Source organism: Rattus norvegicus, chromosome 2, assembly GCF_021556685.1.
Source record: "Rattus norvegicus strain SHRSP/BbbUtx chromosome 2, alternate assembly SHRSP_T2T, whole genome shotgun sequence".
Classification (NCBI taxonomy): Eukaryota; Metazoa; Chordata; class Mammalia; order Rodentia; family Muridae; genus Rattus; species Rattus norvegicus.
This window is the reverse complement of record NC_141535.1, coordinates 163,657,988-163,685,808: the sequence shown is the minus strand read 5'-3', so window position 1 is coordinate 163,685,808 and position 27,821 is coordinate 163,657,988. Positions and strand designations below refer to the sequence as shown.

The 27,821-nt window shown below is 36.9% G+C and overlaps 1 protein-coding gene across 3 annotated transcripts in view; it reads left to right on the top strand.

Annotated features, from left to right (window-relative positions):
* The window catches only part of LOC108350038 (uncharacterized), a 231,441-nt gene that overhangs the window by 93,311 nt on the left and 110,309 nt on the right, over positions 1-27,821 (top strand). For 2 of the 3 annotated variants that reach the window (XM_087641643.1, XM_087641644.1), the window contains exons 9-11: positions 14,779-15,082; positions 16,502-16,599; positions 16,997-17,080. In XM_087641643.1, coding sequence (XP_087497769.1) covers positions 14,779-14,840 — 62 coding nt within the window. In that variant the 3' untranslated portion in view covers positions 14,841-15,082; positions 16,502-16,599; positions 16,997-17,080. The remainder of the gene's footprint in view (positions 1-14,778; positions 15,083-16,501; positions 16,600-16,996; positions 17,081-27,821) is intronic. The other variant, XM_087641645.1, reaches the window with a different exon arrangement.

The window sequence follows — 27,821 nt, the reverse complement described above, 5'->3', positions numbered from 1 at the left end:
GTAGATGGATGGATGTCTTCATTAGCACAGTTGCATGCAGAGGAGAATGCAGCACAGGATAGGAGAACTGATCCCAAATATCAGGGGCTAGACTTCATTGTGAGATGTCTAGTATGGGTGTTGGGAAATGAACCAAACACATTGCAAGTTCACTCTGTACTTTTAACCTGACGTATTTCCCAGCCTCCCTGTACTGAACTCTCTATGGTAAGTTGTTTATAGCTATTATCTCTAATCATACATGAGATATGATTTTCAAGACTAACGCACTATCATATATTTAAGCATACTGCATAAAAACCAAAAAGGCATGTAAAGTAGGAAAAAGAAGATTTTATCAGACGTTGTAATTACTAAATTAAGAAAAATTAAAAGTCAATGCAGATAGTCACCAATTATTAGTTGGGCTTATATAAAAATTATGTAATTGCTTACAAAACAGTTTGATATCTAACTTAAGAAAAATTTTTAACACAAATTCCTAAAGATTTCTATAAGAAATATTAAAAAAGTACATAACATTTACATATGTTTTAGCAAACAGATGAAGTTGTATAGTTGTATATTGGCCCCTCAGAGTTAGAAATAATTGTAAAATATTTATAATGAAACTTACATGTAGAATATTTAAAGCCAAATTAAGTTTTTGTTTAAAGTTTTATTTATTTTTTTGGACAAGTATAAATGGGATTGTTGTTTTGATTTCTTTCTCAATCTGTCATGGGAATAAACCAAGTCTACTAACTTATGCCTAACAACTCTTCTAATATTAACTGCTGTTTACCTATAGCCCTTTACTGAATTTATCCTTCTCTTCTATCAATGATATGTCTTCTGAAATTGAATGTTAACTGGCTTGAGCTCAATTATGCTAGTCTGCTTTTATCATACATTGTTATTAGGAAAAATCATTTTATTGGGTGTAAGTCTAAGTATCTTTATTTGTCTGATGTCACTGTTGTATCAGAGGCTTACTGCTGAATAATTTCACTCTATTTCTTTTGAATTCTGGCTGACTGGTTCAACTCAAAGTCCTCTCCAAGATACCAGATTTTATCTGGCTTCTTTCAGTTTCTCACTGAATTACTTTGCTTGACTTCAAACTAACTTTAGTGATTAGTTCTATCTTCTGTCTCCTTTTCATTCTCTGCCTTCAAATGACTCTGCTGACTTGCATTGAAACGCATGAATTCACAAACCAAGTCAACTCCACTGCATTACACTCACCGGCCCTGACTCTCTCCCTCACTAAGATCACTATTTAAGATTTTAACTATCTATTTCTTGTGCTGTTCTCATGAGACTAGAGCATATTCTATCTCTGACTCATTCTGTCAAATCTTTCCCTGATTTATTGCTTTGTTATCCCCTAATTAGATATCATTTTCAAATATGGCCGATTCCTTTAAAAATAAATATAAATGAAATATACCTTCGTTGTTTGAAATTAAAGGTGTGTACTCAGCATGTGTCTCTATTACAGCCAGAGAGATTAAAAGTATGTCATTCTAGCTAGATCACACAGACAGAAATGGTCCTTGGATGTGACTCCTTGCCAGAACAACTATGTTGTTAGATTAAAATTTTAATTTTAAGTATTAGTCTTGGTTGCCAACTGTGGTGTTACAGAAGTTGAAACAGATAATTTCTAGTCCCTTCTGGCTTTAGAGTTTCCATTGAAAAACCAGATGTTATGTTGTTATTCTAGTAGACCTATATTTATATGTGAGACTCAATCATTTTTTCAGATTTGTGTTTTAATAACATTTTCATATAATACATTCTGATCAAAGTTTCTCTTCTTCTAACTCCTCCCAGATTTTCTACCAAAAAACATTCAACTCTATAGCTTTCTTTTTTCTACTTAGAAAAAAATTAACAGGCAAATACAAAATTAAAACCAGAATAAAACCAACAATGGAGAAGCAAATAAAACTACCTCTCTCCCTCTCTCTGACTCTATCTCTCTCTCTCTCTGTCTCCAACTCTCCCCCCTTCTCTCCCCTTCTCTCCTCTCTCTCTCTCTCTCTCTCTCTCTCTCTCTCACACACACACACACACACACACACACACACACACACACACACAGACACACACTCAAATATGAAACAAGAAATCTCAAAATATAAGTAAAGACTGGTAAGATAAAAACTAAAACAAATAAAATGATACTAGACAAAAAACATTGATGAAAGTCCTGTTAAGTTCATTTTCTGTTGGCCATCCACTCCTGGGTATGAAACCTTTCCTTAAATGTGGTTTGTTTGCCCAAAGAGACTTCACTGGATAAAACTATTTTTCCTTTGCAACTGGTTATCAACTTGGATTAATATTTTTGGATAGAGATGGGAACTTATGTCTGCTTCTCCATTTTATTGCTAGAATCTCACCTGTACACACATAAGACATACTGCCGTAGTCTGTCTCAGTTTTTAATACCCTTCACTGGTCTGTAAAATTGCAGTGTGTGTCCATTCAATTGATCATTGTTTTGCTTTCTTTTTATTCTGTCATTACTTTGATTAAATTTTAAAAAATGAAGGTACAGTGACATGATTCGTTATTACATGGTACTACTATGAACTAAAAATATATAATTTTAGTTCTAATCTGAAACAGGTACTGTCCTTAGAATAATTGCTCTATCTAGTTATTCACAAATAACATTAATTTAAAGCCATAATTTCTGCCTTGTATACTAAATTACTAATTAATTTTCAGTTGTATTTAAAAGTGTTATTACTAGTAGGTCAACCATTCTTCAGTGGAAGTTCATACATTCATGATTATATGGATAGCATAATTTATACCATATGAATGAAACAAAGATAGGACCCAAATATGGATGGGAAAGGAAGAGGAGAGTGGATATTAGAAGAGTCAAGATAAGAAGTAACATGGTTCAAAATTCATTGTTGAAAATCGCAATAAAAAAGTAATAAAACAAAACAAAATTTACCCTGATTTTCTCTTTACAATTTAGATATTTTCTTTTTAGTTTTAAATTATGGAATAACACCTATCCTAAATGAGTTCTTCTTTCTGAATAAATTATGGTGCAAATTGTTATGTTTGTTAATTATTATAATGCAATTAGAAGAATCTTTCTTTTAAGGGTTAATCATAAGGGTATGTTAAGGAGACATAAACACTCTAGTACTAAAGGTAAATGTCATTATCCCTTAAACCCATCATCTACTTGTAAATACAGTTGCCATTATAGCTATTGCATAACATATAAAGAATCTAATCAAATGAGTTTTGTTCACATGCTGCTAAAATATTGACACTGATGTGCAGTAGTAGATGGACAGAACCTGAACCAGCAATTTATATATTATGTTTTGGCATGAAACCAAATTTTGCAGATAATTCTGACTAGCCATCAAGTTGGCATTAAGGGCTAAATGTTGGTGGAACTATAGTTGAGCTATAGAGCTGAAGTACTGTAAGACACCTAATAGCAGGGTTCATTGTTCTCATTGTTAATTTATATAAAGTCAAGATGCCTGCCCCAAATGTGGCATACACACACACACACACACACACACACACACACACACACACCCCAAAACTAGATAAGATTGATGAAGCTAAGATGTTCATCCTGTCAGGAACTGGATATAGACCTCTCTTGAGAGACACAACCAGAGCATGTCAAATAGAGAAGTGAATGCTAGCAACCACTGAACTGAGAACATTACCCAGTAGGAGGTACTAGAGAAAGGATTGAAATGCTGAAGGAACTTGCAACCCCATAAGAATAGCAGTGCCAACAAACTAGAGCTTCCAGGGACTAAACCACTACCCAAAGACTATTCATAGATTGACCCAGAACTTCAACTGCATATGAAGCAGAGGATGGCCTTGTTGGGCATCAGTGGAAAAAGAAGCCCTTGGTTCTGCCAAGGTTGGACCCCAGTGCAGGGGAATGTCAGGGGTGGTGGTAAGAGGGGATAGATGGGGGGAACACCCTTATGGGTGGAGGGGGAGGGCATACAGGGTTTATGGACAGGTAACCAGGAGCAGGAATCACATATAAAATGTAAATAAAGAAATATATCCATCCAATGAACAAAACATAAAGTCAAGATGCCATGGATTGAATATAGGGCCTTGTGCAAAGGAGGCATGTGCTAACCTGCTGAGCTACATCTGTACCTCATGCTCCTCTCTTTTGAACTGATGTACATATGAAGCAAAGTACCTAATCCCAGATTGTTCTTAAAATTAAAATAAATAAAATATTATACATGATTTCCATAATCATTAGAAAAAAGTCCTATAAAAAAGTGACTTCTCTAAGGTAAAGGATGATGAGTGCTTCTGAAAGAGTACTCAAAATAAGAGGATGAAAATAAGACTTGGGTTTATTAAGATATGCAGGATTTTTTTCCTATTCATTATCAAAGGCTAAGTTTAAAAAAGTTGGACATGTAGAGCAGAAATTTACTCATTCAGTTCACAGAGTCCTAGAAAGTTATTTGATTTGTTTGACAAAAAATGTGTATTGTCAGTAATTTTGGTTCCCCTTCAGAATAACTTGATCATGCTGTCTCATTTGGACAGCAGTATGCCAGACAGCTTGCTGTTTTTAAACTGCACTGATAATCTCTGTCATGCTTCAAGTTTGCCCTTTTTTTTCTGTCCCAGTTAAATCCATGATTTTATATTTTCTTTATTCCCTATAATAGAAATTTAAAGATTACTTCAAGTATGTATACACATGTATACAAAATTGTCTTCCGCATATAATTCTAAAATTTAACTTTATTACCTGTAGTTTTGTACAGAATTAGTTTCTCTATTAGTAACATTGTTTGCTTTCTTACTGCTATCACTTTGTGAATTCAATATGCTTCTCTCTCCTCCCAGGTACAGGGGTAATGGATGAACTTCTATAAGTTCCAGTGTCCGTATTTGTTCCTTTAATCATTTTAGTCTTCCAAATTCTACTATTTTATCAAATGTAGGACAATTTTGAAATCATATTTTAATCAATATAATTACAGTTGCCATTTTCTCATATTAAATATGTATAATTCTGTATCTATGAACATATAAGCAAATGTATTTGTATCCTTCTACTTATCAAATATCTGTCCACATATTTTTTGTCAAATATCTTTTAGAAAATTTTAAGGCTTTTTTTTCCATATTTCTTTTTCTATTGGTTATTTTATTTACATTTCAAATGTTATCCTTCTTCTCTGTTTCCCCCTCCACACGCCCCCTATGCCCTTCTCCCTCGCCCCTGCTTCTCTGAGGGTACTCCCGCACTCACCCATGCACTCCTGCCTCAGTGGCCTAGCATTCCCCTATCCTGGGTCATCAAGTCTTACAGGACCAAGGGGCCCTGCTCCCAGTGATGCCAGGTAAGGTAATCCTCTGCTACATATCCGGCTGGAGCCATGGGTAACCCGTGTACTCTTTGGTTGGTGGTTTAGTCCCTGGGAGCTCTGGGGGGTCTGGCTGGTTGATATTGTTGTTCCTCCTATAAGGTTACAAACCCTTCAGCTCGTACGGACCTTGCCTTAATTTCCCCATGGGGGTCCACGTGCTCAGGCCAACATTTGACTGTGTACATCTGCATCCGTATTGGTCAGGCTCTGGCAGAGTATCTCAGGGGAAAACTACACCTGTTCCTGTCATGAAGAACTTCTTGGCATCAGCAGTAGTGTGGATCCCTAGCTGGGGCAGTCTCTCAGTGACCTTTCCTTCAGTTTCTGCGTTTCCTTTTGACTGGAGGAATACTGGATTAATATTTTTGAGGTGGGGGTGTGGCCCCATCCTTCACCTGGTGGCCGCGCATATCCGCTGAATATGGGCTCTTTAGGTTCTATCTCCCTTTTGTTGGGTATTTCGGCCAATTTCTCTCTGTTGGGCCCTGGGAACCTCTTGGGTCCTTGGCATCAGGCGCTTTCTAGAGGCTACTCCCAGTTTCCCCTCCTCCACTGTTACACATCTACTTCAAATTCCTGACACTCTCTGCTTCTCCCCCATCTCCTCCAATATCTGAACAGACACACTTTTACCGTCTGCCTCCTTTCTCCCTTCCAGATCCCCCTCTCTCTCTACTTCCAGAGATTTTCTCTTCCCCCTACTGAGTAGTACAGTAGCATCCACACTTTAGTTTTTCTTGGGTTTCATATGGTCTGTGACTTGTATCATGGGTATGCCAACCTTCTTTTTGGATAATATCTACTTATCAGTAAGTACCTATTATATGTGTTCTTTTGTGACTGGGTTACTTCGCTCAGGATAGTATTTTCAAGTTCTATTTATTTGCCTAAGAATTTCATGAAGGAATTGTTTTTAATAGCTGAGTAATACTCCATTGAGTATCCAGTATACTATATTTTTTGTATCCAGTCCTTTGTCGAGGGATATCTGGGTTGTTTCCAGCTTCTGCCTATTATAAATAAGGCTGCTATGAACATAGTAGAGCATGTGTCCTTGTTATATGTTAGAGCAGATTTTGAGTATATGCCCAGGAGTGGTATAGCTGAATCCGCAGGTAGAACTATTTCCAACGTTCTGAGGAAGCACCAGAATTATGTGCAGAGTAGATGTGCCAGATTGCAAATCCACCAGCAATAGAGGAGTGCTCCTCTTTTTCCACATCCTCGCCAACACCTGCTGTAACCTGAGTTTTTGACCTTAGTCATTCTGACTGATGTGAGGTAGAATTTCAGGGTTATTTTAATTTGCATTTCACTGATGACTAAGAATGTTGAACATTTATTTAAGTGTTTCTCAGTCATTTGAGTTTCCTCTGTTGAGAATTTTCTGTTCAACTTTGTACACCATTATAAAATAGGATTATTTGGTTCTTTGAAGTCTAACTTCTTGAATTCTTTATGTATTTTTGATATTAACACTCTATCAGATATAGAGTTTCTAAAGATTTTTTCCCAATTTGTGGATTGCTATTTTGCCCTCTTGGCAGTGTCCTTTGCCTTACAGAAGCTTTTCAATTTTATGAAGTCCCCTTTGTGAATTCTTGATCTTAGAGCATAAGCCATTGGTAGTCTGCTCAGGAAATTTTCCCCTGTGCCAATATGTTCAAGGTTCTTTCCCATTTTCTCTTCTATTTGACCCAGCATATCTGGTTTTATGCAGAGTTCCTTGATACACTTAGACTTGATAGTTGTGCCAGGAGCTAAGAATGGGTAAATTTGCATTCTTCTACATGCAGACCACCATTCGAACTAGCACCATTTGTTGAAAATGCTATCTTTTTACCACTGGGTCATTTTGACTCCTTTGTCAAAGATCAAGTGACCATAGGTATGTGGATTCATTTCTGGGTCTTCAATTCTGTTCTATTGATCTACATGTCTGTCTCTGTACCAATACCATTAAGTTTTTATCACTATTGCTCTATAGTATAGCTTGAGGTCAGGGATATTGATTCCTGGAGAAGTTCTTTTATTGTTCAGAATGGTTTTTGATATCTTGTTTTTTTTTTTCTGTTATTCTAGATAAATTTCAGACTTGCTCTTTCTATCTCTGTGAATAATTCAGTTGGAATTTTGATGGGGATTGGATTGAATCTATAGATGCTGTAGGTAAGAAGGCCATTTTTACTATGTTAATTCTGCTGATCCATGAGCGTAATAGACCTTTCCATCTTCTGAAGTCTTATTCACTTTCTTTCATCAGTAACTTGAATCAAGTTCTTGTCATGCAGATCTTTCACTTGCTTGGTTAGCGTCACAAGAAATTTCATATTACTTGTGACTATTGTATAAGGTGTCATTTCCGTATTGTCTTTCTCATCCCCTGTAACCTTTGAGTAGAGGAATACTACTGATTTGTTTGAGTTAATTTTTGTACCCAGTCATTTTGCTGAAGTTGTTTACCAGCTGTAGGAGTTCTCTGGAGGATTTTTGTTGAGTCACTTATGTTTACTTTCATATCATCTGCAAATAGTGATATCATGATTTCCTACTTTCCAATATATATATCTCTTTGATCTCATTTTGTTGTCTAATTGCTCTTACTAGAACTTCAAGTACTATATTGAATAAATATGGTTAGAGTGAGCAGCCTTTTCTTGTTCCTGATTTTAGTAGGATTGTTTCAAGTTTCTCTTCATTTAGTTTGATGTTGGCTATTGGCTTAGTGTATATTCCTTTTATTGTATTTAGGTATGGAATTCTTATTTTCTCCAATTTTTTTAGCATAAAGGGGTGATATATTTTGGGAAAGGTTTTTCAGCATCTAATCAGTTGATTATGTGGTTTTTTTTGTAGTTGAGTTTATTTATAGAGTGGATTAACTTGATGGATTTCTGAATATTAAACCATCCCTACATCCCTGTGATAAGTCTACTTGATCATGGTGAATGTTTATTCTAATGTGTTCTTGAATTCAGTTTATAAGAATTTTATTGAGTATTTTTGCATTAATATTCCTAAGGGAATTTGGTCTGAAGTTCTCTTTCTTTGTTGGGTCCATGAATGGCCTAGGTATTAGTGTAATTGTAGTTTCATAAAATGTATTATGTAGTGTTCCTTCTATTTCTATTTTATGAAATCCTTTGATAAGTATTGCTATTAGGTCTTCTTTGAAGGTCTGAGAGAATGTTGTGCCAAAACATGCTTTTCTGTGAACTTTTTGGTTGGGAGAATTTTAATGGCTGTTTCTATTTCCTTGGGGGTTATGCAACTGTTTAAAAGGCTTATCTGATCATGTTCCAACTTTGGTACTTGGTATCTGTCTAGAAAATCATCTATTTCATCTAGATTTTCCAGTTTTGCTGAATATAGGATTTTTTAATAAAATCTGATAATTTCTTTGCATTTCTTCAGTTTCTGTTGGTTTCTCTCCCTTTTCACTTCTGATTTTGTTAATTTGGATACACTCTCTGTGCCCTCTGGTTAATCTAGCTAAGGGATTATCTATCTTGTTGATTTTCTCAAAGGATCAGCCCCTCATTTTGTTGTTTCATTTTATAGCTCTCTTTGTTTCTACTTGGTTGATTTGAGCCCTGAGTTTGATTATTTCCTGCCATCTACTCCTCTTGGGTGTATTTACTACTTTTTTGTATAGAGCTTCAGATGTGCTGTTAAGCTGCTAGAGCTTGCTCTCTCCAATATCTTTATGAAAGCACCCAGAGCAATGAGTTTTCCTATTAGCACTCCTTTTATTGGGTCCCATATATTTGGGTATGCTGTGCCTTTGTTTTCATTAAACTCTAAAGAGTCTTTAATTCCTTTTTTTTTTTTTTTACTATTTTACTTTTATTTTTACTTTTTATTTTTATTTTCAGTTCTCTTTATTTCTTCTCTGATCAAGTTATCCTTGAGTAGATAGTTGTTTAGCTTCCACGTTTCTGTAGGCTTCCTGTTATTTTCATTGTTATTGAAGTCCAGCCTTTGTCCTTGGTGATTTGATAGAATGATTGGGATTATTTCAATCTCCTTGTGTCTGTTGACGCCTGTTTTGTGTCTGATTATATGGTGAGTTTTGAAGAAGGTACTCTGCAGTGCTATGAAGTTATATTCATTTTTTTTTAGGATGAAATATTCTGTAGATATCCATTAAGGTCATTTGGTTCCTAATTCCTTTAGTTTCACTCTGCTTCTGTTTAGTTTCTGTTTCCATGATCTTTCCATTGGTGAGTGTGGAATGTTAAACTTTTCTACTATTATTGTGGAGTTTCAGTGTGTCCTTTGAGCTTAAGTAATGATTCTTTTATGTATGTGGCTGCCCTTGTTTTGGGGGCTTAGATGTTTAGAACTAAGAGTTTCTCTTGGTAGATTTTTCCTTTGATAAGTATATGGTGTCCCTCCCCATCTTTTTTTTTTAATAATTTTTGGTTGAAAGTTGATGTTATTGGATACTAGAATTGCTACTCCAGTTTGTTTCTTGGGACCATTTATTTGGAAAATTTTATCCAGCCTTTGACTTTGAGGTCATGTCTGCCTTTGTCACAGAGATGTGTTTTCTGTATGCAACAAAATGCTGGGTATTGTTTTCATATCCAGCCTGCTAATTATGTCTTTTTATTGGGGTTTGAGTCCACTGATGTTGAGAGATAATAAGGACCAATGTTGCTCACTCTTATTTTTGCTGTTAGAGGTAGTATTATGCTTGTCTGGTTCCCTTCTTTTGCGTTTTCATCAGAAAATTACTTTTTTGGTTTTTCTTGGGTTCCAGTTTTCCTTCCATTATCTTGAATTCTGGTTTTCTTTCTATGATCCTCTGTAGGACTATCTTGGTGGAAAGATATTGTTTAAATTTGCTTTTGTCATGAAATATTTTGGTTTCTCCCTCTGTGGCAATTCAGAGTTTTGCTGGATATAAGAGCCTGGGTTGACATTTTTGAGCTCTTAGGGTCTATATGATTTCTCCCCAGAATCTTCTGGATTTTATTGTCTCTTTTGAGAAGTCTCATGTAAATCTGATGGGTCTCCCTTTGTGTTACTTGTCATTTTTTCCTTACTACTTTCAGCATTCATTATTTATTCTGTGAACTTGGTGTTTTAATTATGTGACAGAAGGAATTTCTTTTCTGATCCCATCTGTTTGGTGTTCTGTAGGCTTCCTGTATGTTTATTGGCATCTTTTTTTTTTAGGTTAGGGGAGTTTTCTTTTCTAATTTTATTTAAGATGCTAGCTGGCCCTTTGAATTGGGACCCTTCACTCTCTATTATACCTATTATTCTTAGGTTTGGTCTTTTCCTTATTCCCTGGATTTCTTGAATTTTTTGAGTAAGGAGGTTTTCTTTGATTGTTTGTTGCTTTTTCTTTCTTTCTTCCTTTCTTTCTTTCTTTCTTCCTTTCTTTTTTTTTTGCTTTTTGTATTTTCTTTTTGTATTATTGTCTTCTAGGATATCTTCTATGCCCATGATTTGCTCTTCTCTCTTTTGTATTCTGTTGGTGATGCTTGCATTTGGGACTCTTCATATCTCTTTCTGTGATTTTTGATTTCCAGGGTTGTCTCCTTTTATGTTTTATTTAATGTTTCTATTTCCAGTTTTAGATACTGGAGAGTTTTGTTTTCCTGTATTTCTTTTTTTTTCTTTCTTTTTTTCGGAGCTGGAGACCGAACCCAGGGCCTTGCGTTTGCTAGGCAAGTGCTCTACCACTGAGCTAAATCCCCAACCCCTCCTGTATTTCTTTAAGAGCATCAACTGCTCTTCCAGAGGTCCTGAGTTCAATTCCCAGCAACCAGATGGTGGCTCACAACCATCTGTAATGAGATCTGATGCCCTCTTCTTATGTCTGAAACAAATAAAATAACTAAATAAATCTTTAAAACTTTTTAAAAATTAAGAAAGGAGAGATTTATTTGTTTCCTCTTTCAAGGCTTCTACTTGTTCACCTGTGTCCTCCTGTATTTCTTTAAGTGCGTTATTTATGACCTTAAATTCTTCTACCATATTCTTGAGATGGTACTTTAGGTCTGAATCTTGATTTTCATATTTAGAAAGGTATCCAAGACTTGGTATGGTGGAAGAACTGGGTTCTGATATTGTCAAGTAGCACTGGTTTCTGTTTTTTATATTCTTGTGCTTGCCTCTTACCAACTATTTATCTCTAGTGGTAATTTCCCTTGCTGTCTCTGACTGAAGCGTGTCACTCCTGTGATCCTGGTTGTGTCATTATTCCTCAGAATCCAGCTGTTTCTATGATCCTGTGATTCTGGTATCCTGTGATCCTGAGATCCTCTGTATGTCAGAGCTCCTGATTCAAGCTGTCTCTGGAATCCTGAAATGCTAGTGTGACCCAGTTCCTGAGTTGCTGTTCAACAGAGCTCTTGGGAGTCAAGCTTTCTCAGGGTTGTGGCAGGAGTGAGTGGAGAGTCAGAGCCCTGTGTTTGCTCCAGGCACAGGTTCAACCTGGAAGGGACCCATGTTTCTGGCTGGGCAAGTGTTTATGTTTCCCTGGTTCCCATAGGGGTTCCAGTTACTCTGACTGTTCAGAAAGATGTGTGATCTCACTTGTGATCTTCAGTGTGTCAGAGCTCTTGTGCCTCGGGTGTGTCAGATCACCTGAGAGTAGAGCTTCCTCTTTGATCCTGTGATCTTTGAATTTCATAGCAACTGGGAGTCAGAATTACTCTGTGATCCTGGGCATGCTAAAGCACCTGGGGATTGAGCGTCCTCTGGTTACTGTAGCAGAGCCAGCACCCCAGGTCTGCCCTAGGTGCAGGTTCAAACCAGAAGGGACTTGTGCGTCTGACTGGGTAGGGGTTCCTTTTTCCCTGGATCCCAGGGGTCCCAATTTCTGTGGAAGTTTAGGGAGATGTTGTGGCCTCACCTGTGATCCTGGGCATTTCCAAGCACCTGGGAGTTGGGCTCCCTCTGTGTGTTGTAGGCATGTGTGCTGAGCCAGCGCCCCCGATCTGCCATTTTCCCATATTTCTACATATTTCAAACTCTTGAGGATATCTAAAACCTCCATAATAATAACATAATTTGCATATAATCTGTACATATTATTCCATAGTTTTTTTTTTCAAATTTGATATTGGCCAATCTGGCCTTGAACATCTCCCAATCTTCTCTTTAAAATTTCTGTATATCTTCATCCTGTATGTCTATAATCTTCACATTATATTTATGGTACACAGTACAATAAAAGTAGAATATAAGTTTTAACTGTGTTGTTTGGAAAATTTTACAAGCATTCCATATACTTTTAACTCTCTTTTCAAGGATGGATTAGGAACCTCAGATTTCATTTCAAAAGTATCTCTATGGATGCTCTATAATGTGTATGTAGACAAATACAGAGGGCTCTGTGATTTGTCATCTATTTATGTATTATAATGCATCAATCCATCATATATGTCTATAGCTTTTATGCTATTACTCTAGGTTAGTTAGATTATATTTAGTGTGGTAAATATCAAAAGTCAAAAATCTGTCAGTGATTTAATCAACAAATACTTTCTTTTCATATTAGATTTTCAGGAGTATGGGTTCACTGAATTCTTTCTTGTCTTGGAATTGCAAATAGGCATGTTCCTATACCAGAAACACAGAATTTTGTGAATGGTACCACTTACAGTTTGGTTCAGTTCACCAAGGATGTATCAAGTTCTTCCACAAACTCAGAATACAGAGATACAAATGCTTGAAGAAAAATACAATTTCCTATGATTATTCAGAATTTTCATTGACATGGGAAATGCAAAGTATGTACATTGCTCCCCAAAGAAGCAAATAAATTATCAAGACACATAACCCTTCCCAGTTTTTTAATATTTAGAATCTCTGGCACTATGATCTCCAGGCATCAATCCTGCAAACTTGACTATGATTGTAAGAGAATGAAGAAAGGAAAACACAGGCAAATATACAATAATGATGAGATCAGATAGGGTCTGATATTCCAACAGAGAGTACCTACTATGGCCATGAACCGTGACCTTCACCTTCTTTATTCAGTACTACACAAAGAGAGGAATGAGCTAGAGAACAGGAAGCTTTTTCCAACTTAATGTCTGGTCCATAAGGAGACACAGGCTTGCCTATTTCCCATGAATGCAAGGTCTTCATTTTTGTCCTGGTTATGCCCATGTCAATAATATAAATCCATTCAGGACTTCACTTACTTGGGAATTCCACTAATTTGTACATTCTAGCCTCCCTGTAATTTTCTTGGCACCAGCACAGGTGGTAATCTCTTGATCCAGATATGTAAGAAGTAAAAGAAAATTGTGTTTTCTCTTTGTATACTCAGAACTTAGTCAATTGTTTTTATGGGAAAATAACATAATGTCAATAAATGTATTTATGTGAATAATCAAATAAAATAGAACAACCCTCCTTTGTACTCTGGGATGCTGAAATGCCTCTGGTCAGATAGGTAAACGAGGAAGCCAGCAGGTTCCTTCATATCTCTCTATGGAAAAACACTCTTGCTCTGTCAGGAAATTTATTCTTCTATCTGAAAGGAGACCTTACATAGGGCCTATCATGTGAACAACATTATTTAGCCCATATAGTAGTCATAATCATCTGGAGACATATGTTTTATGGTGGGTCGTGAATCATTTTATTTCCTTTCAGCTATCTTAGTAAAGGTGATTCTCTCAGAAAAAGTAATGAGGTTTTTATCAATTGAATATAAGTCACTGCCCAGGGCAGAAAAGTTAACATATAGCCCGGGGATATAGATCAGTGGTAGATGTCTTGCTTAGCATATATAATTCCCTGGATTCTTCCATTCATACCACACAAAACCTAACAGGAATGAGCATAGTTAGAACTTCCTGATACTAACATAATTTGAGAGAACACCGAATTCAAACAGTGTGTGACAAGATCTGTGATGCAAGCAGCCACATTATAACAAGAGTTGCACATCTATAAACACTTGAAATCTTAAAGCATGTAAAAATTCCATATAACATTACGTTTATGTCAAAAGACACTAATTGTTTTATAAAACATTTTTGACTACACTTTGGAGCTGTATAACACTCCAAACTCATTTTTTATTTTCTCACTATAAATAGCTAACAAGTCATAAATTTCTTACAAGTGCTATGATCTCCTTTAATTATGTCAACTCCTTTGATGTAGTTCAGCCTGTGATGTTGTTTGGCTCAGTGATTGAGTAGCACTTAATAATGTATCTAAAATCATGATATAGTTCACAGGTGGGATCTGTCTGTTATGTTCAATTATTTTGTTTTTATCTTTTTCTACAATGTTCTTATTTCTAAAATTTCTATTTATCATTACATATGTACTCTGCAAAATTCACCATGAGGCTTTTTCTTTAAAAATCCATTGTACCTTGCTACTATTACAGCATTCCTGAAGGAAGAGATGTGTGGATTTGATAAATATTTTCCCTGTCCTCAGCAACAATAGCTGAAAATGTTTAATTAGCTAAAAAAAAATTGTTACATCATGAAGACTCTCAAAATGAAGACTTTGCTGCTTCTGATCACTGGTTATTATCCGAACAACAAATTCACTACAAAATCCACTGAACATCCAATGGCCACCTTATCTCCAAATACCGTAATTATGGACATCCATGCTATGGGACCATAGCACAGGAAAAGAGCACTGACAAAGTCCACAAAGCATAATACCCTCCTTTGAACATGGTAAATTTGTTAAATTTATACAGGTAGATTCCACATGGATTATAGGCTTATAATTATTTTTGTCTTTATACTTTAAATTACATGAAAATATAGCATTGTACAGTTAGAGCCTATTCTGGTAATTGTCACAATAGCAATATCGACTCCATAGAAAAGGCTTACCTACTGCTTTCCAAGTACCTAAAGGGATTCTGTTTTATTTTACTTTTCAATAAGCAATGGAGTGCAAGCTAAAGATCTATTTTCTCTGTTTTAAAGGAAAGAAGAGAGGACTCTCAATTTTTAAATAAAAATTTGAAGTACACATGATTGTTCCTACTATTAAGTTTAAAATGATATTTGATTAGAAATGTCCTATTCTTTAAATGTAATGGTTTTTAAACCTTTTGTTAGATGTAAAATTTGTTAGGTATAAAGTATCATGCTTCTGAACAGCATTAAATAATACAATTGCAACTTGACACTAATTTTATTAAATTGTCTTTTTCTATTCATTTGTAATATAATATTACATTAAACTCTGTTCATCAATTTGAACAACTAGCTGGAATGAAAGCTCTCTGGGAAAATTAAAACTACATTAATAAAATGAAAGTTCTAAAAATGTTTATAAAGAAGCATTAGAATGATTTTCAGTAATGCAACAATAGCAAAATGGGAAATTGCTAAATATTCAATATGTTTAATGAACTAGTAATAATATGACTAAAAACATCTGTTAAATATAGAAAAATTATCTACCTCACCAGTGGAGTCAAATAATAGAAAATTAATTATATAAACATAGTATTTTAAATATAGAGTATGCTAACTTTCACATCAGACTTCAGAATAATTTGCAAAACTCAACCGTCATAAATAGATGGTATAGTTGTATCTTTTTATATACATGAAATTTAAACATTCATAGGTTTTATCACACTACTTCAAAATGTAAAAATACCTTACATGTTAGGATATGCAGAAGTGTCCAACATAAATACTTAAATGTTTTAATGTTAATTGCTGTCAGAATATAAATATTGTATAATCTGTATATAATTTAATTATGTATTGAAATTATAATTAGTATTGTAGTATTTTATTGTTAAATAATTTGTTTAGGTAGGGACAAAGGGATTTATTTGGTTTATGAGTTATAATCAGGGATCAGGGATACTAAGGCAGGAACATAGAGAAAGGAGCTAAAGTAGAGACCATAGAAGAATGTTGTTTGTTAGATTGCTCCTCATGACTTTCTCACTTTGGTTGTTGTAGTTTTGTTTTTTTTTTTAACCACCTTGGACCAACCACCCAGTGGTTATACCACCATTAGTGCTGAGCCCTGCCCTCCATAATTAAATTCAGAAAATGTTCAAAGATACTTTCATACAGGCAATCTTCTGGAGGCATCTTCTCAAATAATATCTCTTTTCTCAGAGACTACATGCATGGTATCTTCTCACTGCTAAATCGATATCAGCCAAATAGTACAGAACCCACAGACCTTAACAACTATAACAAGCAGAAAAGCCCAAGTGAGTATGTGTCAATCAAACTTAGAAGAAGCAAGAAAATAATCATGGGAGGGAAATGGATGGAGGGGCCTAGGTGAGAGAGCAGAGGGAAAAGGGGGAACAGGATCAGTTATTAGGAGGGCATACAGGAGAAAAGCCCAGAGGGTAGGAAAATGAATAGAAATTAACAGGCTGGGGTGAGGGGAGGGGGACTCTCTAGAAAGTACCAGAACCCAGAAAAGTGAGAGATTCTCAGGCTCAATGGGGGTGACATGAGCCAAAATGCCCAACACTGTGGAGAGGGAACTCAAAGAATATACCCCCAGTAGATAAACAGGGCCTCAAGAAGAGTGACAGGATTACTAACTCACAGTTAGGATTACTGACCCAGAATTTTTCCTGTCTAAATGAACTGCAGGGACAAATATGGAGAAGGAAACTGAAGGAAAGGCAGTCCAATGATTGGCCCAACTTGTGATCCATCTGATGGCAGGTCATCAAGGTCTGACACTGTTACTGATGTTACGATGTGCATCAGCCTGACATGGCTGTTCTCTGAGTGCCCCTAACAGGATCTGACTGAGACAGATGCAGATACTCATACCCAACCATTGAACTGAAGTCAGGGATCCCTATGGTTGAATAAGGGGAATGTGACTCCATAGGAAGACCAGTAGTCTCAACTATCCTGGATCCCAGAGACTGAACCACCAACCATGGGCATACACTGTCTGGCCAGGGCCCCTGGCATGTATGTTAGGAGAGGTCTGCCTGGTGTGGTCTCAGGGGGCGAAGATTTGTGTTGGAGAGACCTGAGAAATACTTTTTCCATCTACTTTTATTGAAAATCTTCCTTGATGTAAGAGTCTGAAATTGCATCCAATCTCATAGAGTTTGTAAAGTGTCTATCTAGGCTTATTATTATTATTATTATTATTATTATTATTATTGTTGTTGTTGTTGTTGTTGTTGTTGTTGTTTTAGAATCTTCTTGTGAAGTTAAGTGTTTCTCTAACAAATACATTCTCCCTCCAGAAGTTATTTGGACATTTTTCCTTGCAGATTTTGTTCTGTATTAAGTGGTTTAGTGTTCTGATTATTATGTGCTGAAAGGACTTTATTTTCTTGCCCTTTCTGTTTTTCTGTATGATTTTTGGACCTTGATAGGTTCCTCCTTTTTTTTTGTTGTTGTTGTTCTTTTTTCGGAGCTGGGGACCGAACCCAGGGCCTTGTGCTTCCTAGGCAAGCGCTCTATCATTGAGCTAAATCCCCAACCTGGTTCCTCCTTTTTTTAAGAAAAATTTTATTCTAGTATTTTTCAGAGCTGGACAAAGAATTCTCAACAGAGGAATCTCAAATGTCTGAGAAGCACTGATACATAAACCACACAGAGACCCAACAAAGAGAACTTCAGGCCAATTTTACTTGTGAATATTGATTTAAAAACATGCTAAAATTCTTACAAGCTTTATCCAGGAACATATCAAAACCATCGTTCTCTATGATCCAGTAGTCTTCATCTCAGGGATGCAGAAGTGTTTCAATATACAAAAATCCATAAATATAATACACTATATGAAGAAACACAAGGAAAGTGGTCACGTGATCCACATGATCATCTCATTAAATGCTGAAAATGCCTTGACACAATACAACATCCCTTCTTGTTAAAAGTCTTGGAGAGATGACAAATTCAAGGCACACACCTAAACATAATAAAAGCAATATACAGCAAGTCCACAGAGAACATAAAATTAATTGGAGAGAAACTAGAAGTAATCCCATTAAAATCAGAGACAAGACAAGGCTGCCTGTTCTCTCCCAATCTATTCAATATAGGACTTGAAATTCTAGCTAGAGAAATTAGACAACAAAAGGCAATTAAGGGATACAAATTGGAAAAAAATCAACACATCACTATTTGTGGATGATTTTATTGTATTCATAAGCGACCCCCAAAATCCCATCACAGAACTTGTGCTGCTGATAAACAACTTCATTAAAGTTACTGGATATAAAATTAACTCAAGCAAATCAATAACCTTGCTCTATACAAATGAAGAATAGACTGAGAAAAAAAGTGCGAGAAACAACCCACTTCACAATAGCAACAAATAATATATTTGGTATAATGGTTATCAAGCAAATGAAATATATGTATGACAATAACTTCTAATCCCTGAAGAAAGAAAATAAAGAAGACCTCAGAAGATGGAAAGATCTCCTATGCTCATGGATCAGTAGTATTAACACATGAAAAGGTCCATATTACCAAAACCAATCTACAGATTCTGTGCAATACCCATCACAATTACAATACATTTTTTTACAGAAATGGAAAGAACAATTCTCAATTTCATGTAGAAAAGCAAAAAATATTTTAGCAGGATAGCTAAAATAATCCTCAACAATAAAAGATATTCAAGAGGAATCACCATCCATGACCTCAAGGTGTATTACAATGGAAAGATAAAGACTTAATGGTAGTGGTACACAGACAGACAGATTGATCAATGGAGTGAAATCAAAGACACAGAAATAAACCTACACACCTATGGATGTTTGATCTTTGACAGAGAAGCCAAACCACAGAGTGAAAAAAGGAAGCATCTTCAATAACTGATGCTAGTCTAAATGGCATTCTGTATGTAGAAGAATGAAACCAGTCCATATTTGTTACCTTGGACAAACCTTAAGTCCTTATGGATCAAGAACCTCAACATAAAACCAGATACAGTGAATCTAATAGAATAAAAACTGGGAAAGAGTCTTTAATTCATTGGCGCAGGGAAAAATTTCCTGAACAGAACATCAATCTCTCAGAATCTAAGACCAACAAGTGATAAATGGGACTTAATGAAACTAAAAAGATTATGTAAGGCAGTGGATACCATCAATGGGACAAATCATCAATCTACAGTTTGGGAAAAAATATACTTACAATCCCTAAATCCTATGGAGGACTAATATCCAAGATACATAATAAACTTAAGAAGATAGACTCCAGAAAACCAAGTGACACAATTAAGAAATGGGCTACGGAGCTAAACAGAGAATTTACAATAGAGGAACTATGAATGGCTGAGAAGCACTTAAAGAAATGTCCAAATTCCTTAGTCATCAGTGAAATACAAATTAAAACAAATCAGAATGGGTAAGAGCACACACTTAAGGAAAAGAACATGCTGGTGAAGATGTGTAGAAAGAAAAACACTACTCCATTGCTTGTGGAATTGCAAACTGGTACAACCACTCTGGAAATCAATAATGCCAGTATCTCAGAAAATTGGAATACTTCTACCTGAAGACTCAGCTATGTCACTCCTGTGAATATACCCAAAGAAGCTACACCAAACCACAATGACACGTGGTCTGCTATGTTCATAGCATCTGTATTTGTAAGAGCCAGAAGTTGGAAACCACCCAGATGTCCCTCAATTGAACAATCGATAGAGAAAACGTGGTTCATTTATACAATTGCATACTAGTCACCTATTAAAAACAAGGACATCAATGAATTTTAAAAGCAGATGAATGACACTATAAAATATCCTGAATGAAGCAACTGAGTTCCAAAAGGATATGCATGGTATGTACTCACTGATAAGTGGAAATTAGTCAAATATTCAGAATACACATGATACAATTCACAGGTTATAGTAAGCTTAGCAAGAAGGCAAGGCACAAGTGTGGATACCTCAAACCTACCAATAAGGGAGAACAAAATAATCACAGGAGGCAGATGGATGGAGGAAGGGAGGGGAAGAGGGTAGGGCAGGGTCAGGTATGGGAGGAAACAGGAGAGAAGCCCAGAGGGCCACGAGAATGAATCAATATATACAGCAGTGTGGAGTGCAGGTAGGGAAACCATAGAAAGTCCCAGAGACCTGAGAGTTGAGAAGCTCCCAGGATTCAATGGGCATGGCATTAGCCAAAATGCCCAAAGATGGGGAAATAGAACTTGAAGAGTTCTCTAGGAGAGAGGCATGACCCCTAGTTGAGGCATGGGGCTTCCCACCCACATTTGAATTTTTGGACCCAGAATTGTTTCTGTCTAAAGGAAATGGAGGGACAAAAATGAATATGAGAATGAACAAAAGACCATCCAGTAACTGGCCTAACATGGGCTACATCTCATGTGCTCATATCAACCCTCGACACTATTACTCATGTCATAGTGTGCTTGCAGGTAGAAACCTGACATGGTTGTCCTTTGAGAAGCTCTACCAGCAGCTGACTGAGACGAATTCACATACATATTTTCAACCATTGCATTGAGGTTGGGAACCCTATGGAAATGTTACGGAAAGAACTGAAGGATCCTAGAACACCATAAGAAAAACTACAGTGTCAACTAACCCAGACACCTAAGAGCTCTCAGAGAGTAAGCCACCAACCAAGGAGCATGCTGGACTGGTCCGTAGCCCTAGGAACATATACAGGAGAGTCTTGTCTGGACTCGGTGGGAGAGGATGTGCTTAAAAAACTGGAAACTTGATATTCTAGGGAAGAGGGATGCTGGTAGGCATGTGGTGGGTGTGGTATGCAGGTGGGGGAGCACCCCCCAGAAGCAGGATGAGGAAGGATGAGGTCTTTGGGAAGGTAGTATCAGGAAGGGGGCAACTTATGGAATATGAATAAAGTAATTAAAATAAATAATAAAAATAATATTTAATGCTTTAATAAAAATAGTATTTTATGTGCTTTTGAGTTAGGTTTCCTTATCTTCCTCTGGTTATTACTCGTAGGTTTGAACTTTTCATAGTTTTCCACATATCCTGAATACTTTTAGTCAAAAGATCTTAGATTTGATTTTTTTAGTCTTGCCCTCAACGTGTGAGGTTCTCTGTTCTATTTCCTATATTCTATACACAAGTCTTTGCCTGAGGTCATGATCAAAGTCTTAAATTGTTCATTTTCAGATTTTTCTTGGTTTAGGTTTTCTTTATTGTTTATATTTCCTATATAGTCTTGACTTTCTTTTTTTATTTCATTCCAATGTTTGGGATTCCATTGTTCTCATCAGTGGATTCATGCATGTACTTTTTTTTTTGACCTTTATAAATAATGGCATTATTTATTTTTTTTATCTTTATTAACTTGAATATTTCTCTTTACATTTTGATTGTCATTCCCTTTGCCGGTTTCCGGGTCAACATTCCCCTCACCCCTCCCCTCCCCTTCTATATAGGTGTTCCTCTCCCCATCCTCCCCACATTACCGCCCGCCCCCCAACAATAACGTTCACTGGGGGGGTCAGTCTTGGCAGGACCAAGGGCTTCCCCTTCCACTGGTGCCCTTACTAGGCTATTCGTTGCTACCTATGCAGTTGGAGCCCAGAGTCAGTCCATGTATAGTCTTTGGGTAGTGGCTTAGTCCCTGGAAGCTCTGGTTGCTTGGCATTGTTGTTCATATGGGGTCTCGAGCCCCTTCAAGCTCTTCCAGTCCTTTCTCTGATTCCCATTCTCAGTTCAGTGGTCTGCTGCTGGCATTCGCCTCTGTATTTGCTGTATTCTGGCTGTGCCTCTCAGAAGAGATCTACATCCGGTTCCTGTCAGCCTGCACTTCTTTGCTTCATCCATCTTATCTAATTGGGTCGCTGTATATGTATGAGCCACATGAGAGGCAGACTCTGAATGGGTGTTCCTTCTGCCTCTGTTTTAAACTTTGCCTCCTTATTCCCTGCCAAAGGTATTCTTGTTCCCCTTTTAAAGAAGGAGTGAAGCATTCGCATTTTGATCATCCCTCTTGAGTTCCATGTGTTCTGTGCATCTAGGGCAATTCAAGCATTTTGGCTAATAGCAACTTATCAATGAGTGCATACCATGTGTGTTTTTCTGTGATTGGGTTACCTCACTCAGAACGATATTTTCCAGTTCTGTCCATTTGCCTATGAATTTCATAAAGTCATTGTTTTTGATAGCTGAGTAATATTCCATTGTGTAGATGTACCACATTTTCTGTATCCATTCCTCTGTTGAAGGGCATCTGGGTTCTTTCCAATTTCTGGCTATTATAAATAAGGCTGCTATGAACATAGTAGAGCATGTGTCTTTGTTATATGTTGGGGCATCTTTTGGGTATATACCCAAGAGAGGTATAGCTGGATCCTCAGGCAGTTCAATGTCCAATTTTCTGAGGAACCTCCAGACTGATTTCCAGAATGGTTATATCATTCTGCAATCTCACCAACAATGGAGGAGTGTTCCTCTTTCTCCACATCCTCGCCAGCATTTGCTGTCACCTGAGTTTTTGATCTTAGCCATTCTCACTAGTGTGAGGTGAAATCTCAGTGTTGATTTGATTTTCATTTCCCTTATGACTAAAGATGTTGAACATTTCTTTAGGTGTTTCTCAACTATTCATCATGCATATACTTTTTAAGGTTTTTAAAAACAGTCATAGTAGTTATTTTGAAATCCTTGTTCTTTATGCTCTAGCTATGTTGCATTTCTCCTGGCCTAGTGCAGTAGGGTTCCTGCATTCGGGTAGAGAAATGTCCTGTTTGTTAATGTTTGTTTTACATTGGCATCTATGAACCTGATTTTCAGATTATTATTATTTTAGGTGTTGATATACAATCTTTTCTTTGTAAGTTGATCTTCCAGTCCTTAGTTTCTGCTGTTTTCTCTAAATCATAAGACAATATTGGTATGGGTTAGTTGTTAGGGAGTTCTGATTTTCTGCCAGTTTTGGCAACTGGAGCTCTTGGGTAGAACACATGTCTATGCACTGGGAGATGGCAAGCAGGAATCAGCATGGCATAAAAGTAGTGGCAGGCAGGACATGTTGCAAAGGTCCATAGGAAGGAGGAAATCTGGGTTTGACAGAAGAATCTGGAGATCCCACTAGGAATGGTGGGTGAAAGGGAAGACAGACCCCTCCAGCTTGACTGCTACAGGACTGGAAATGAGCCTTCAGAATTGGAAATGGGGAATATACAGAAAAGAGAGTGAAGATCACATCCCTGATTCCCTGGCCCTCATGCCTAACCTTTCCAGGAAGAGACTGCCTTGGCTATTGTCGGATAAGACAAAAGTAAAATTTTGGAAAGAAGGATATAGAAGAGGACTTTCTCTGTTCTCTGTGAGTGAAGGCAGAGAGAAATTGATGTGCTTTTGTTTTTAACCTTTTTTTCTATTGATGGTGAACTTACTGATATTTACATACTAACCTTGAATTACCAACTGTGAACAGAAACATTATTTAGTATTCCATATCATTTATTATTTCAATAGATAGTATTTTAATAAGATTTTTGTTTAAATCACAGAATATGTTGGCTTAACTTTCTCACAATATCTATGCATGCTTTTGACATTGACCAAATTTTGGCATCATACAACTAGTTAAGAAGTATTTCTTGTGCCTTGATTTTTCTGGAAAATATGCAAAATTATGTTTTTTCATGAATTTGTTATAAATTTACTACCAATACTTCATAGACTAGTGTACTTACTTAAGTTTTATTAAGAACTCACTGAATTACAATACCAATGAAGGACTAGCAAGAACGAAGTTGAATGTATAACAGTCCTGAGCTGCCAAAGGTTAGCAGATGCAATTAAAGCACCAGTTCAGCAAATGACAGTCACAACGTATACCCGGTTGTGATTATGCAGTGTAATGATAGAAGCAAAAAGCTTTTAGCCAGCAGACTGTTTCTATGCTTTTAGATTCTGTTTCTTCTGGTTGTAAAAATTCCAGTAGATCATCCCAGATATTAGGTATTTCTTTCATTTAAGTAAAATTTGTAGGCCTGAAGTTGTCAAAAGTGTTCCTTCATTGAAATTGTCAACCCATTATAAGACTAGGACTAAGTGGCTCCTGGCTTTTAAATGGTTTTTATTGCTTTTTGTCTTCTCCTCCGTGTTGTACTGGCAAATTATAATTTAAGTGCAATAATAATTGTATTGATTTTTAAAATAAATACCAGTTGGATAATGCAGATTGGTACAGTTGTTCAGATCACATAGCCTTTTAATAATTTTTAATTGACATAATTATTAGCAGTAGGAAAATATCCAGTTTCCAAATAAAATATTATTATTCTATCTACTTGGCCACCCCAGTCATTTTTATTCTTATATTTTTTAAATCATCTCAGTTTATAAATGTTTGGAATTCTGAGCTCTTTTGGAATTACTTACCTCTTTATAGGTTGATGTCTCCCTGATCAGTAACAATCTTTCATAACCAGATCTCTGAGTTAAATCACTGTATAGCTAAGCCTGTTATCTTCTCTGATGAAAAGGCGGCTTATGTTTTCCCATCAATTTTTAGCTCATTTAAGACTATACATATTATGTAAGCTTATTGCAGAAATTACATAATTAGATGTAGCTTTCAAACTGGATAACTTTTATACTTATACCTTTGAAGATTGACAATTCATTTTATAATGAATATTTATATAATATAAATACTATCTACTTCTCCCTTTTTATTCTGCTTTTTCTTCTAACTTCCGAGAGTTTGTGATTTCTCATTTATCTTCTCTTAATATCCATTGTCCTTTGAAATCTGTTGGTATACCATAATATTTAAAATAAAATATATCTAAGTTACAGAATACTCATGATACAACACATAGACCATATGAAGCTTAATAAGAAGGGAGGTTCAAGTGTAGTTACTTCAGTTCCACTTAAAAGGGGGAAAATAATCAATGGAGGTAGAGGGAAAAAGGGACATGGGTGGGAGAGGGGAGTAGGAGTGGCAGGGAAAGGGGGGCAGGAACAGGTATCTGGGGAGGCAGGAGAAAATCAAAATATGCAGCAGGGGGTGATTGGGGCAGGAACCTTGGATGTGAGAGCTTCAAGCAGTATTACAGAACAACAGTGATAAAACTATATGGCATTAGTACAGAGACAGGCAGATCAGTGGAATAGAATTGAAGAACCAGAAATGAAGCCACTCACCTATGGTCACTTGGTCTTTGACAAAGGAGATACAACCTTCCAATAGAAAAAAGATAGCATTTTCAACAAATGCTACTAATTCACCTGGAGGTCAGCATGGAGAAGAATGTAAATTGATCCATTCACTCCTATCACCCTTTACAAAGCTTAAGTCCAAGTGGATCAAGGACCTCCACATCAAACCAGATACACTCAAACTAATAGAAAAAAGAGTGAGAAAGAGTCTCAAACACATGGGTACTGGGAAAAATTCCCTCAACAAAACATCAATGGCTTATGCTCTAAGATCAAGAATTGACAAATGGGACCTGATAGAACTGCAATGATTCTGTAAGGCAAAGGACACTGTTATTAGGACAAAACAGCAACCAACAGATTGGCAAATGATCTTTACCAATCCTATATCTGATAGAGGGCTAATATCCAAAATATACAAAGAACACAAGAAGTTAGAGAGCCAAATAACCCTATTAAAAATATGGGCTTCAGAGCTAAACAGAATTCTCAGCTGACGAGTGGTGAATGGCTGAAAGCACCTAAAGAAATGTCCAACATCCTTAATATTCAGGGATATGCAAATCAAAACAACCCTGAGATTCTACCTCACACCAGTCACAATGGCTAAGATAAAAAATTCAGGTGACAGCAGATGCTGGCAAGGATGTGGAGAAAGAGGAACACTCTTCCCTTGTTAATGGGATTGCAAACTGGTACAACCACTGAAAATCAGTCTGGAGGTTCCTCAGAAAATTGGACATTCCACTACCTGAGGACTCAGCTATACCTCTCCTAGGCGTATACCCAAAAGACGCTTCAACACACAACAAAGACACATGTTCCACTATGCTCATGGCAGCCTTATTTATAATAGCCAGAAGCTGAAAAGAACCCAGATGCCCTTCAACAGAGGAACAAATGCATTGAACTAGAATATATCATCCTGAGTAAGATAACCCAATCACAGAAAAACACACAGGGTATGCACTCTCTGATAAGTGTATATTAGCCCAAAACCTCAAATTACCCAAGATGCAATTCACAGACCACATGAAGTTCAAGAAGGATGACCAAAATGTGAATGCTTCACTCCTTCTTAAATGGGCAAACAAAAATATCCATAAGAGGGGAAATGGAGGCAAAGTTTAGAGCCGAGACTGAAGGAACTGAAGAAACAGCCATTCAGAGCCTGCCCTACATGGGAGATATATATCCACCAAAACTAGATAAGCTAAGAAGTGATGAAGCTAAGAAGTGAATGCTGACAGGAACTGGGTATAGATCTCTCCTGAGAGATGCAGCCAGAACATGTCAAATACAGAGGAGAATGCTAGCAACAGTCACTGAATGGAGAACAAGACCGCGTTGGAGGAAGTAGAGAAAGGACTCAAAGATCTGAAGGGGCTTGCAACACCATAACAACAATGCCAACCAACCAGAACTTCCAGGGACTAAACCACTACCCAAAGTCTATATATACCTGGACTTACCCATGGCTCCAACTGCCTATGTAGCAGAGGATGGCCTTGCTGGGCACCAATAGAAGAAGTCCTTGGTCCTGCTAAGGTTGGACCCCCCAGTGTAGGGGATTGTTGGGGGGAGAGCTGGATGGGGAGGGGAACACCCTTATAGAAATAGGGAAGGGGCAGGGGATAGGGGGCTTATGGACAGGAAACTGGGAAAGGGAATAACATTTGAAATGTAAATAAATATCCAATAAAAACAACAACTGCAAAAAAGAGAGGCTCACAGGACTCAATGCAGATGACAGCTGAAATGTTGAACAGTGGAAAATGGAACCTGAAGAGATCACCGCCAGTAGATAGTTATGGACTCCAAGGTGAGGCACGGAGTCAACTTTCCCATCTTCAAAAATTTGAACCCAGAATTGTGCCTGACTGAAGGAAATGCAGGGACAAAAATCTAGCAGAGACTGAAAGAAAGACCATCTAGTGACTGGTTGCACTTGGAATCCATCCCATGCTCAGGCACCAAACACTGACACCAATGCCATATTGTGCTTGCAGACAGGAGTCTGGCATGGCTGTCCTATGAGAGCCTTTATCAACAGCTGACTGAGACAAGTGTACATACTTAAAACCAACATTAGAATGATATCTGGGTCTCCTATGGCAGTGTTAGGGGAAGGACTAAAGGAGCTTAAGACAATTGCTACCCCATAGAGAAATCAACAGGGTCAGCTAAACCAGACCCCACAGAGCTCCCAGGTACTAAGCCACCAACCAAAGGGCATACATGGGCTGGTCCATGGCCCCCTGACCTCAGTGGGGGAGGATATACCTAATCCTATTAAAACTTGATACC